This window comes from Python bivittatus, unplaced genomic scaffold (genome assembly GCF_059951505.1).
Source record: "Python bivittatus isolate LINGU-HERP-01145 unplaced genomic scaffold, Pbiv_v1 ctg000480_np1212, whole genome shotgun sequence".
In the NCBI taxonomy this organism is placed as follows: Eukaryota; Metazoa; Chordata; class Lepidosauria; order Squamata; family Pythonidae; genus Python; species Python bivittatus.
Genome location: NW_028277075.1, coordinates 12,524,420 through 12,538,621, shown reverse-complemented (window position 1 = coordinate 12,538,621; position 14,202 = coordinate 12,524,420). Strand labels below are relative to the sequence as shown.

At 35.9% G+C, this 14,202-nt stretch overlaps 1 protein-coding gene across 1 annotated transcript in view; it reads left to right on the top strand.

Annotated features, from left to right (window-relative positions):
• TTC6 (tetratricopeptide repeat domain 6) overlaps positions 1–13,542 on the top strand; it is a 97,019-nt gene extending 83,477 nt beyond the window's left edge. The window contains exons 28-36 of the mRNA XM_088146734.1: positions 1,788–1,928; positions 2,425–2,538; positions 4,148–4,267; positions 5,011–5,084; positions 6,857–7,067; positions 9,093–9,245; positions 10,419–10,589; positions 12,612–12,837; positions 13,406–13,542. Of these exons, the coding sequence (XP_088002860.1) occupies positions 1,788–1,928; positions 2,425–2,538; positions 4,148–4,267; positions 5,011–5,084; positions 6,857–7,067; positions 9,093–9,245; positions 10,419–10,589; positions 12,612–12,837; positions 13,406–13,542 (1,347 nt within the window). The remainder of the gene's footprint in view (positions 1–1,787; positions 1,929–2,424; positions 2,539–4,147; positions 4,268–5,010; positions 5,085–6,856; positions 7,068–9,092; positions 9,246–10,418; positions 10,590–12,611; positions 12,838–13,405) is intronic.
• The last annotated feature ends 660 nt before the right edge of the window (positions 13,543–14,202 follow it).

Here is a 14,202-nt window from a genome sequence, read left to right as displayed (position 1 = left end):
ATTAGTACATAAAACCTTATTTAGTGTACACAATAGAATAACCATTATAATTACAAATAGGGTACAAAAAACAAGATACTCCAGGGAAGGCTATACAAAAATTACAAACAGGCTTTGGTTGTTCAAATTGCTGCTCTGTACAATTTGCAGAGAAAGACGTAAATTAGAAATAAGCACGTATGATCAACGACAAGGCTATTCCTGCCTAAATTCACTATTGTCTGTTCCTAATTAGATATGCAAGAAATGTACTATACGTAACCAGCATGATAATTTGCTCGGTGACTTGCTTGAAAAATTGGCGTTACCTGTAAATTGGGATCAATGTATGGCAATGCCACAGCCACCATTTTGCTTATTTGGATGCACACAGTGATGGAGTCAGCTGCAGTTTAGACAGCCAGCCAGGTCCTACTTTACAGTGAACATTATAGGAAAATGTGGAGTAATTAAATTCACCTTTTTATCAAGTTTTCATTTTTGTGCAGTTCCCCAGTGTTTCCTGCTAGTGTCAAATAGGCACCCAAGCGTTACACGCAACGTAGCCAAATGTTGTGCAGTAATGTAAAACCCAACTTATTGTATTTTATGCTATGATGCATTGTTATGACCTGTGGTTATACCGATAAACCTATTTACTTACTAAAACCCAACATGAGGTAACAGTAGACTGTCTGTAATATCCATATAAAATTTGGGGAATTTGGTTAAATTTGGCCTCAGTATAGTTAGTAAGTATTGCCTTTGTTTTCTGTATGTCTTAGGCTGACTGTTGCTGGTTTTTTGCTATAATAAAGTTTGTTCATTCATTCGTTCTCTGGGCTCACAGTGTTTTCTAGACAGAGGGCTATATGCGGCTTTTGAATGACGTTAGAGTCCACACTTTAAAAAATAGTGGGCATAGTCAGAATAAAATCTAAATTGTATGTTATCTTCCATTTATTTTATATAGCTAATATACTTCATCTCCTCTTGTGTATTCAATATTTTTTCCTTTCCGTCACATTACACTTTAGAGTTTGATAACAACTTTTGAAGGCCCCTTCAAAAGTGAACAGAGTGTCACATGTTAAAGAACAAAAGCAGGGTGATTTGCATTAAAAAGATTCTTGGGCACTTTACATTAGCAGTTTTATGACTTTGGAAAAATGCATGCAAAGCCTCTATCTGTTGAGAATATAAATGGTACAAATGTTCCGATTGGTTAAAACAATTCATGGAAAGATCTGCTTGGAATCTGCCTTGTTAAATGTAATTGATAGAATTTTTTACTAATGTGCATAACTACACTAGCAGAACTACAAAGAAATGATATACAGAGAGTCAAAAGACTTTTCTGGGATTTAGGAGCTAAGGGCAAAGAGCCATCTTCCAGAACAGGAGAGAAGCACCTGTAATTTATTATGGATTTTGAAAAAGTTCAGAAATAGCATACAAATGATAATTGTATGTGGACTTTGACATTTTGTATGTACATTCCAGTTAGCAGTTATATTGGAATAAATACATAATATAAGGGGAGAGGCAAAAGTCTTCAGTATGTGCATGTGTGCATGCTTGTGTGTGTGTGTATGTGTGTGTGTGAGAGAGAGAGAGAAAGAAAGAAGAGAGAGAGAGAGAGAGAGAAGAAATGTTTTATTCATATTTATAAATCTTTAGAGCTTTTTCAACTTCTAAATGTTGAACTTGTAATCTTCTGTTAGCTATGTATGACAACATAGAAGTCTCTGGATATTTCCTCCCTGTTGTGTTCTGCAATGAGTTTGTTGTTGTTTTTTTCTGTTAAGGCTTATTTAAGTCGTGCTGCTTACTATGGTTGTAAAGGAAGATACTCTAAAGCAATAATGAATTGCACTGAAGCCCTCAAAATTGAGCCGCAGAGTGTGAGAGGGTATCTTTACAGAGGAGTACTGAAATTTTACAACAGGGTAAACATGTTTACTGCTGTCTTAATTTGAGATATATAAGTGAAGACTTTGTAGTTGTCTTATGAGTAAAGAAGGATATTTGAACATCAGAGCTGCTTACTAGCTGTGTACAAGAAAGTGAAATCTTGATTCATAGACCAATATTGCAATTAGTTTTAACACAACATGACTTTTGTACTGTAAAATAGTTGCCATTAGATGGAAAAACACGCACACACTAAGAGAAAGTAGAGAAAGGAATGTGGTGGGAAAATCAGAGCAGGGGGTAAGATCTGCTCTACTGCAACTGAAGCAAGGTGGTGGCACTGAGGAGGGAAAGGAAAGTGCTAAAGAAGAGAAGGGAAGTGAGGGCAAGGCACACCAGGTTTGTCCTATTCACCCTCATTGTTTCTGTTTTGTGCACACCTCTCACAAGCTCTATAATGTGTGATTGTTATCTTATTCTATGTAGATTAAATAATTCATGCTATTACTATTGTGTCATTTTTTTCTATAGACTTACAAACATGCTGTTGAAGATTTAACTAAAGCTATAGACCTGGATAATGTGTGCATTTTGGCATATTATAACAGAGCAATTGCATTCCAACAATTGAAGGACTATGAAAATGTATGGTTTGTTTTCTTAATAAGCAGTGATTTGTCATTGTTAAGTTGCTTTGACACTGGATGTCTACTTCCAAACCCACTTTCCTGTCTTACTCACATTTTATGGTGGATCTAGGGGACAGTGTTTGACTCCTGTAAACTTCTACAGCTTACTCCATCTTTTTTTTTCTTTCCACAAATAAATCTGGTGGAAAGGATAAAATAGTTGCATATCTGATTCATAACATTAGCATCTATCTATCATCTCTGAATATAAATGCTGTATCAATCTTCTATTCTTAGTGATCATGTGCTTTATAGCTTGATTAATGATGGCTTTTAATACATTGCTCCAGTCCAGATTTTTAAGTAACTCCAATCCAAAAGTTTGTAGTACATGATAATATGTGGGTTAGATGTGTAAAAAGGTGCACTCTTAGTGTTTTTATGGTACAATGGGGGTATATTTAGTGCCCCATAGTGCTCTCTTGCTTCCTCTATCACTGGCAGCCTTTTTCTCCCTCCCTCCCCCACAGCTTCATCCTCGGTCAGGCTTCCATTCTGCTGCTTCCTCATACTGTAGGCCACATGTTTCTACTGTCTCATTGGCTCTCTGCTGCATATTTCTCACTCCCTTTGCCTTTTCATTTTGCTTCTTTGGTTTTTCACTAATTTAAACTCTCTTCCTTTTTTGATTTTTCCTGTTTTCTGTGTCCTTGCTGGGTCCCCACGCTGGCATTGTCTTCTCCCATCTGGATCTCCTCTTCTGTCCATACCCTGCTTCTTTTTCCATGTTCCCAATCTTCTCCCTTCCATATTTTCTGTTGTTCCTCTGAAGAGTCCTTTCTCTTAGCACTGAATCTTGGTGGCCAGTCCCATAAGAAGCTGCAGTTTTTGTGGGTGATGGGATGCAATTTAGCTACAAAGGACAGTATGGAAGAGGTAGCCTGTATGTGCTTCAAACTGGGGAAAGTAAACAATGTATGTACATATACATCTATGTATATATTTATCTCCCCCCCCCCATGTTGGTTTTATTCACTTTTGAGAGTATGGCCCTCAAGTTACTATGCAACAGCAGATGTATCTCTCCAAGCAAGAGAAGGTGCACATCCTGATGCACATGATGTCCATTAGAAGAATAAATCAAGGCCCTTTTAATTTCTCAACTGCCCAGTGGAAAAAGAAATAGGAAAGATGAATGACTTGCTTCTTAGATAAACCTAATATAGTTTTAATAAATTTCTAGCAGCAAATTCATTGTATTTATAGCTTATCTTTATAAGCAACCGTATTTCTTTGAAATGAATGCTAAAATGAAATTTATAAATATGGTCATTTATGCCATCCTTTGCTGAAACTTGATTATTACTCTAAATTCCTATGCTGGTCTATGACTGTAAAAAGATTTGATCTGACTCTAAATTCATGGTTGTAACCTAATTATGATATAGAATAAAAAACAAATTCCTGATATTATTATTGCATTGAAAAGCATACAAGTCTTTAATCAGGTCATGATTTTGACATGTTTTCAAACAGGAAATAATTCCTTGCTTTAGAAAAAGTTAGCTATGCTTTTTACTTCACCAAGCTGACTTTGTGGGGTTTTGTTTGTTTGTTTGTTTCAGAGTTTGAGAGATTATGGGATTGTTCTTCTTCTTGAGACAAACAAGGACATTGTCCTGAAAGTACTGATAAATCGTGCCCTGGTTTATATAGAAATGAAACACTATGATTTTGCACTAGAGGTATTTTCCCCCCTAAAATTATAGATATGTTTGTTTCTACAATGTAGACTGGATTTGTTTGAAAAATATTTTGCAATCTCTAGTATAAAAAGTGATAAAAGTAACAAAAAATGCTGTGTATAGGCATGGTTAAACTGTTCGTATTCATTTAGAAATTTATCTAACCACATCAAAGGAAGTTCTCAATGAATAGTTAATTTGCAATAAGCATCCAAAACATTAACTAGAAAATAAGGAAAAGATCCAATAAATAAAGATGCAGTTCTTCAATTATCATTCATGTTTAAAAATAATTTGTCCAAAATGTATTAAATAGGTTGAAATAATATCTTGGGCTTCTAAATATTGTAGTTACTTTTTAGAGCCTACGCACGCATGAATTAACTAGAGAAGGTTGTGCCTATAAAATGTTCAGCTGTGAGGAAATCACATGAGTAATATCCAATCATTTTATTATTTTTCTGTATATATTATTTGATTTAATTCTATGAGGTATACTACTGTATCTCATACCATTACATCTCTAGGCTGCTTAAAAATAAAAGATAGATAATGAAAAACAAGAAAGGAAAGCAATAATTGCTTGGAGAGATGAACATTTTTATCTCAGCTGTACAGTAGTGGCTTTCAGAGTATGGGTACCACTAGGTGGGTATCAATTTTGTCTTTTTTGCTGCAGCAGATAAGCATGGCTAATCCTCTGAAAAGCAGTACATTCAATGTATTCTCTTTCAATGTTTTAGGACTTTGCAGACGTGGCAATGACTGAACAAAAAAACAAAGAATTATTTATATCTATTGGACTTTGCTATCATAGGTAATCTTAAACAGTGCTGAGTAAGATTTGGGAATATGTGTTTGGTGTCTTGTCTTACAGAAAAAAATTATGCAGCAGCTGTGGAGGAAGGAAGGCAACTGCGATGGCCCAAGGCATTTTATTTTCTGCAACAGCATCCAAATGCCTTACTCCCCAATCCTGAACTAGAATAAGCATTTCTAAAAGTCATGAGGCATAATTCAAAACAGAAAAGTCAAATTCTGTTTTCATTTACCCCTTGTTTCTTTCCTTTGCATGACAGGGCTAGCACAGACATGAGACAACCTTTAATTTGTTGCCCGGTTGTACTGACTCATCACTTCCATCACCCCTACTAGCAAAGCACTTACCTGCCTGGGAATCACAACTGTAACAATGAAACACATCTGGAGCTGACTAAGATGTTCAGTCATTAAAACTCTTCGTGACCCCATGAACCATATCGCGCCAGGCCTTTCTGTCTTTCACTGCCTCCCTGAGTTTGCTCAGTTTCATGCTCATTGCTTCAAGGCCAATTAAAGGGAAAGGCCTACCCTGTTCTTCAGAAGCCATATGTGTTCTCTTCATTCATGTTCAATGTTTTGGTTCAATTTCTAGTGGTTTGGAAACAGCATTCCAGAAAGTTCAGTAGGAAATCAGTATGTTTCTCATATACCTTTTTATATTGTATTTTGAGAAACCAAACAATGCATTTTTTTTCAAGGTATATATGTTATTCCATTTCTCAGTATTTGATAATGATAATACCATCTCATTTATTATGAAACTTCTTTCTACAAGAACAAGAACAAAAGCACATTTTCATTTACTATAAAAAATGCTTGTCTCCAGTGAATCTTGCTAGGTTCATGTTTTAGCTTTTGATATTTAAGTTCATCTGAACAGCACTAGGTTGAGGAGGTCTGATTTATAGTGAGTATGTAGAATATGACAGAATGAGTAAGTGTATGTAAAAGCATATAATCTTGCATAGATTCATTCATTCATTCATTCATTCATTCATTCATTCATTCATTCATTCATTCATTCATTCAAATATGTTATAGCCACCCAACTCCAATGGACTCTGGGGAGCGAACAAAACCAAAAAGCAATGAAAACAATTAAAAATTTAAAACCACCCAGGCAGCCTGTATTAAAACAATAATAAAGGTAACAAAACCCATAACATTTCACTGAGTGAGTTAAATTTGAGGGTCAGATCTTTAACTTATATATATTTTTTGAAAATGATAAAATATATAGCTTTTGTTCTTGGAAAGGACATAAATGACATGAGAGAATGACTTGAGAGTGGGCATATAGGATGCACACTTTATATTTTTATTTATTTATATTTCAAATTTAGTCACTGCCCATCTCACTCAGGGAGCGACGGCAAAGTGACAAAAGACTTTAAAAACCATATTCATAGAACAAAAGTTCTCTGTTATTTCCTAATGATAAACCGGCTACATCCCAGTTTAACACAGGAGGAGCCTAATGAAGTGTCTTCTTTCAGGAAGGCTGTGGATTAGCTTTGCTATTGATCTTACCTCCTTCTGATGCAGCCCAGTGCAATGGTTTTTGATGCTGAATTGGAGCTGAAAAAGGAGCATGATGGTATTATAATCAATAAATCAAAGGGTAGGGGGAGAAAGTGGCTATAATCATATTTAGGCCTCTCTTTTCTGTACTCCTGCTTGTTTCCTTGTTCAAATATGCACATCTCAAAATAGAAAACATCATAATTACTGTTAAAACATTAACATTTAAATGGCCATTGATTTCAGACTTAAGAAATATGAAGAAGCTGTGGAATCATTTTCTAAGGTTCTTCAACTAGATCCCTTTTTTTTGGATGCCTACATTGGTCGAGGAAATGCATACCTGGAATATGGTCATACCGAAGGCGCTAGACAAGCTCTAAAGGATTTCTTGAAAGCAGTGCATATCAATCCAGTGTGCATAAAGGCTAGACTTTGCTTAGGATACAATTTGCAGGTAATATATTTGTGACACTGTCATTGTACTCCCTTTCTGAAAAAAAATGGCTGTTTTGCAAGTAGTAATTTAGGGCTTCATTAGAAAACTTCACTGCTTGTTGCTTTATTTTATATAGCTATTTCAGATCTCTATTAGTTAACGGGAACAAGCTGATAGCCTCTGCTATATAATCTCTGTTTTAGTCAATGCTTTTGCTTTTGGTCTCAATGAAATATGAACATATGTAGAGTTTTAATTTTAGAAAAAACACCTTCCATGGAACTCATCCCTATAAACAGAAAATATTTATTCCTCTCATTATAGCTCTTTCTACACTATTTGAAATGAGTGTGAATGTAAAGTTGAATTATTTCCATGTGAAAAATTCATTCAGAAATAAGAAATGCTGAGACCTCTTTTCAGCATGGGGAAAATACTAGAATTCCCACATACAGGTAGAGCTTGCTTAATGGGTCCCCTGTTTAGTGGCTATTCAAAGTTACAGTGGCACTGAAAAAGTAACTTTACAACTGGTCCTCACACTTACGACCATTGCAGCATCCCCACGGTCATGTGATTGAGATTCAGGTATTTTGCAACTGGCAGGCATTTACGATCATCACAGCATCCTATAGTCACGTGATCGCCATTTGCGCAGTTCACAGCCAGTTTCCGACAAGCGGAGTCAATGGAGAAGCCGGCATTAAAATTGCAAGGTCGCGATCATGTGATGTCTCGCTTAACAACCATATGGGAAGTGATGTTGTAAGTTCATCAGTCATGTGAAGTTTCGCTTAGTGATTGCATCGCTTAGCCATGGAGTTGTCAGTCCCAATTGTGGCTGCTAAGTGAGGCCTACCTGTTTAGTTCTTCATGTTTTTTCCTTGGCTTTCAAAAGGCATTTCTTCTGCTGCTTAGGTAAAGCAATTCAGGAGGAAAAAGCAAGCAAACTTTGTAGAGCTATGGGACATTGTTATAGGGCAGGGATGGGTAACTGCAACTCAGGAGCTGCGGGTTTCGCATTAACTGACAGACATAATAAGAAATGACCAATAGTTGCCCTTCATATTCAGATAGTTTTGCTATATTGCTATTACATTTTGCATCATTGTGATTCTCTGCATATACAGTTTGAATTAGTACTTAGTACACTTCAGTCCGATTAGATCATATTTATACAATACTGAGAGTTAAGCTGAGATGACAAAAGCAGTTGACAATTACAGTTTTCTAGGCCCCAGAATTGATAAAGATGGCAAGTTTGCAAAAGAGATTTAGAAAAGAATAACAATGGGCAAAAAGGCATTGAGGGGCCTTGACAAGCTCATGAAAAACCAAGATGTTTCAATTAAGACAAATTTAGAAAGGTCATCTCAGTGGTATTCTCCATTATGATATATGGATGTGAGGGATGGACTCTGTGCAAAGGCATAAAGAAGAAGAAGACTGACTCCTTTGAGCTATGGGGTTGAAGAAGATTGTGTCACATTCTTTGGACAGCCAAGAGAATCAACTATTCAGTAAGAGAAGAAATAAAGCTAGAACGTTCATTGGAAGCAAGGATCATGAAGCAAACACTTCCATACTTTGGATACATCAGAAGGGCTGATGGAAAAGATTATCATGCTGGGCAAGAAGAAGAGGCTGATTGCACGTGAGATGGATAGACCAAGTACTGGAGATCACAGAAATGGCACCTGCAAGAATTGCATAATGTGGCGAGAGGCAGGACAGTTTCAAGATCTCTGCTGCGGGGTACCTAGTGGGAAGTAGCTAGTCCCATACAACCCACCTACTTCACTCTGCCAGGTCTCTGTTACACAAGCCTAGTCAAATCTTTAAAGATATGATGCAGTCCGTTATATATCCCATTTATTCATGATTGGTTAGGTTCCACTGAGGTGAGTTTCACTCCTGATTACCGTAGGGACAAACGCTTCCTATCTTGATCTTCTTTAGTAATAACATTCAGCTTTTCTAGGACATTCCAATAATCTCTTCATATCTTCTTTATTTATTAATGTTTCTGTTACATTACTTCAGGCTCTTGGAAAATTTCAGAAAGCTTGGACTCAGTTTACAGCAGCCATTTGTTGTGATCCCAGTTGTCACATTGCTTATGATGGACGAGCCATAGTCTGCCTGCAGATGGGGGACACTTTTGCTGCTTTTCAAGATACAAATGCCGCACTAAAGGTTAATAGTTGTCTGTAACCGAGCAGGACTGAAGAGTTTCCACCCTTCCTCAAAATGCACATGTTTCCTACCAGCCCTGTTTTCCATTATTTCTTTAATATCCTAATCATTAATTCCTTTCCTGGAAGTTTGGGTTATACTTACTCACAAGTATAACCCTTTTCAGGTATTCAGAAAGTGCAAGCATGAGAAAGAGAGAGACAGGAATACGTGCTCTCCTTTATCCCTAATCCCTTGCTGTTTAGAGCAGTGTTTTTCAAACCTGGCCAATTTAAGATGTGTGGATTTCAACTCCCAGAATTCCCCAGTCAGCATGCTGGCTGGAGAATCCTGGGAGTTGAAGGCCACACATCTTAAAGTGGCCAGGTTTCAAAAGCACTAGTTTAGAGCAAAGGGCTAAAGAAAAGTGCCCACCCTCTGGAACTTCATTCCCCCTGAATGAAGTTGGCCTCATCCCTGTCGACCTTCTGGAAGGCTCTTAAAACCTGGCTTTTCCATCAACCTTGGGGATGCCACGGTGAGCTTGCAAGATGGCTGTATGATGTCAAATGACTGTTGTTCTCCCACATTCTTGGCTTTTTAATGCTTTTTTTATTTACATTTGTGTGTTTTATGGTTTTAATTGTCAATATGTTTGTAGGCGCCCAGAGTCAAGTTTTGTGAGATGGGCAGCTATATAAATCTAATTAATTAATTAATTAATTACTTCAATGAATATGCTTCCAGTGCTGGAAATTTTTTAAAAACTTTTTTTAAAAACTTAGCATCCCCTTCCCACTTAGCAGGTTTTGACCATATGAAGATCTTTTTCACCTCACCCCAGCCAGAACTTAGCTTGGCTACAAAATGCTATTACTATTACCCCATTATGAAAGAGAGATTCAAGATTCAAGCAGCCCATAAATCCCACAATGTTTTACTTAGTTTCTATCCAATGCCTCCCCTCTGCTCATGGGAATAAAAATCTAGATTAATTGCTGTTCTTAAATTCATTATCAGGTATAAAAAATGGTATGGGAGTGGGGAAAGGAATATTCTGCATTAGATCATTCCTGGGCAGAAATATTTAGGCCATAACTGAAAACCAACTAGCAGATTAAGATACACTTTCTGCACGTGTCTCATGTATCCTTTATGCATTTTAATCTAAAACCTTATTTGTCTGTATTCCAGATAACCATTAATGCAGAATTGCTTACAAATCGAGGTGTCATTAATCAGTTTATGGGATATTTAAACTGTGCTATGCGTGACTATCAGCAGGCTATCACCGTAGACCCCAACTATGCTTTAGCCTATTTTAATGCAGCAAATATCTACTTTTTAAACAAGCAGTTCTCACAGGTTTGTATTTGCTCTGTGCTGGTGTACTTTTTTTAAAAGAACTTTTTCTTTGGGGAAGCTACATTTTTTTATGTGTATTGATCCTTTTTGTCTTCATTAAATATTAGTGAATAATAATGCAAATATAAATTTCCAATATATACTACATGATAACAGCTGAGTTGACAAGATAACAAGTATAATCTTCAATGAGTAAATGAAATGAAAATAATTCCTTGAAAATATATAATCCTAGACCAAACAACTCAAGGAAATTTAACTAAATTTCTTGAAATGTTTTTTTTTTCAGGGCCTTTGGCCTCTTTAAAAGATAGTCAGTATAATAAATTGTTTTTATTAATTCTTTATTATTTGTAAACTGGCAAATGACTCACAGCCTGATTTTGCAATTTTAGTTTTAGAGTGAAGGGGAGTCAGAGGAAATTAAGATCTATCTTACATCAGGGATTGACAATATGCCGTATATGGATAACAGGCAGTAAGATTTTTCAAATATAGAAAAACTATCAAAGATGTTGACATTTTAAATGCATAACTTGCAGAAATCTCAGAAGGGTAATCATGAATTTAATTTCTGGCAGCCGAGTCATTATAAGTAATCCTGAAAAGGTTTGACAATTCAGTCTTTTTCATGCAGTAGCGCAGTTTACAAGATGCTAGTTTACTGTGGCATGTTTCAAGCAAGTTTTGCTGGTCAAGAACAATAAATTTAAGATCTGCCTTCTCCACATTCTGCCTAAAATACAAGGCCATGAATCTACTTGGATATATTCATACTACACACTGAGAACCGGATGACTCATTACAAGAGATTATTATACTGTATTTAAAATGCCCAATGATATGCTAAAATATCTGTTGTTTCAAAATAATTAAGAATATACAATATTACAGCTGAAAAATGGCAGCTGATCATGGGACTGTGTACTAACATTGAAATAATATCAGAATGGCCTATTTAATATTTTTGTAGTGAGAGGGAAACTGAGAGAACTAACCTGTTACCTATGAGCTGGTTATACCCAGATAGGATTATTGGCTATTCTTTCTATATTGCTTCCTTTGACAGTAATGCAGAAACTTCATTTGCCCAGATGTTGATAGGACAGTCCAATGCCAATATTATACCAGTTTGGTTGCCAATGCATTTTTGGATACAACAGATATACTATTGATTTTTTGATTTTTTAAAGCCCTATGTGATTTGGAGCCATATAATTGAAAGGATATCTTCAATTATACAAAAACTGCCCCTTCTTTAAGTCCAACTTTGGAAGCCCTGTTCATAGGCCTAATAATGAGATCAACTAAAATCATCATCATCATCATCATCATCATCATCATCATCATCATCATCATCATCATCAGTCAATTGCAAAAGGCAGCTTTACTTTGAACAGCTTATATCCTGTGATTGATACCTTTAATACCATCAAACAACATCTGCCTATCCCAGGCCCTTGGGAAGGACTCGATAGGTGGATAAAAAATTCCAAATCCAGTCTAAACATCTGGCTGATTGTGTGACCTACCATCATCATCATCATCATCATCATCATCATCATCATCATCGTTATTGTTGTTGTTGTTGTAGGGTTTGAGCGAGTTCTGCTGGAATGAGAAAAATGGGACCAAAAGTTAATCAACTATATCACTAACATTTCCTTTGCCCAGATGGGATAATAATACTATTGCTTGTTTAAAGCAATACAGTTGTTCTGCAACTACAGTGCAATTACAATAGAAATTAATGTATTTAAAAACAGGAAAACAAAAATGTGGGAGTGCAACAGTAATTTTTTCTGAATTCCTCAGAAGAAATGAGTGAACAAATAGTGTAATTGATGGGGAAAACAGCTAAGTAGAACAATACTGTTTTGTAGTACTATTATAGGAGACCTCTTAAAGATCAAGTTAAGATGATAGTGTTCCACTTATATCTTATCCAAGGTATTAATGTTTTGATAAATCAAAAATAATAAATAATGTAAAATTATGCCATCATTGTATTTAATTTTATAGGCAAATGACTATTATACCAAGGCTCTGATGCTTGACTCTGAAAATGAATCTGCCTTCCTGAATCGAGCTATTACAAATACACTCTTAAGAAACTTCGAAGAAGCAAAAGCAGATTTTGAGAAGGCAATTTGCTTGTCTCCTTTCTCTGCAGCAATATATTTTAACAAGGCAAATCTCTACAGCATGTTACAGCAATATGAGCAAGCTGAGGAAGACATTTCAAAAGGTACTAATAATTGAAATATATACATCTCCTGACACACTTGTCATTTAAAATAGGCAATGTAAAACTCCAGAATGAGATGGTTTGACATACTGAAACACTTGTTGGGGGTGGTGGGAGAATTATTCTAGTATGAGGGTCTCCTTTATCATTTTGACAAATAGATCATCAGTGCTGTTCAAGCCTTCACCACCAGCCATCTGCTCAGCATGGGAAATTCTTGCATCCTACAACAAATTGCAATGTGCAGGTCTTTATAGATCAGAGCATATGGGATGATTGATTTTCCTACCCCACCACTTCTCAGTGTCATATTACAGAGCATCCTTTGTTTAGGGATTTACAAAATGAAAACATACGCTTTTAGTACTAACGCCAGGCCTCTTGCTTAGACTTTTAGTCACTGGAATTCACATCTTATTGAATTGAGTCAACCAGACAAAGGAAAATATAATCAATTAATGCTTAAGGAATTTTAAAGATGAAATGCATGAAATATTTATGGTTGAAATGTTAGCATAGAGTTATTATTTGCTTGAGAAATCATCTAATAAAATGTTACCTTTTCCAGCACTCTCAATTCAACCTTATGATGCCTTGATGTATAAGCTGAGAGCTGATATCCGTGGCAAAATGGGTTTAATTAAAGAAGCAATTGCTGATTACAAGAAAGCCATCAGCATCCAAGAGCTTATCAGCAGCAGCTGAAAAGATATATAGTAAAAAAAACATTTATAGTATTCTTTAAAACCGGGCAACATTTTGTTCTGCTGATGTAGGTAGCCTATACTAGTGTTTTGTGCTTGTCACAGTTTTAAAATGTTGTATACATTTCTGTACTTATTTGATCAACTCAACAAGAAACATTAAATGAAACAAAGTAGTGTTAATGAAATGAAGTAATGTTATTCTTTATTATATTAATACTTATATTCTGTTTTGCTATAGCAGCTATATTTAAATCCCAGTATTTTCAATACAATTAGAGCTAAAATAGAAATCCACATTTTCTCCATTCTGCCTGAACCAACTGCATGTCTGGAAAGTTTGGAGCATGAGTTGGTCAGGTATCTGGCTTTTCCTATGCTTGCAAAGTCCAGTCCTTGTCAGACACCCTCCAGGTTTTTTTTCCTACTCTGCCTGGATAGACAAGCTTGTCCAGGCAGAGTTAAAGAATAATATGAATTTGGGGCTTAGTTGTTAGGTATGCAATAATTTAACAACTGGTTTTCAGGAACCTGACCAAACTAGCTAGATAGCACACCTCCTTATAGAAGATTTGAAGGCTTTCTTCTCCTCACAAAATCTTGAACATTAATTCAGGCTAGAAGGGAAGAGGATAGAGATGTAATTTATATTCAAATGATG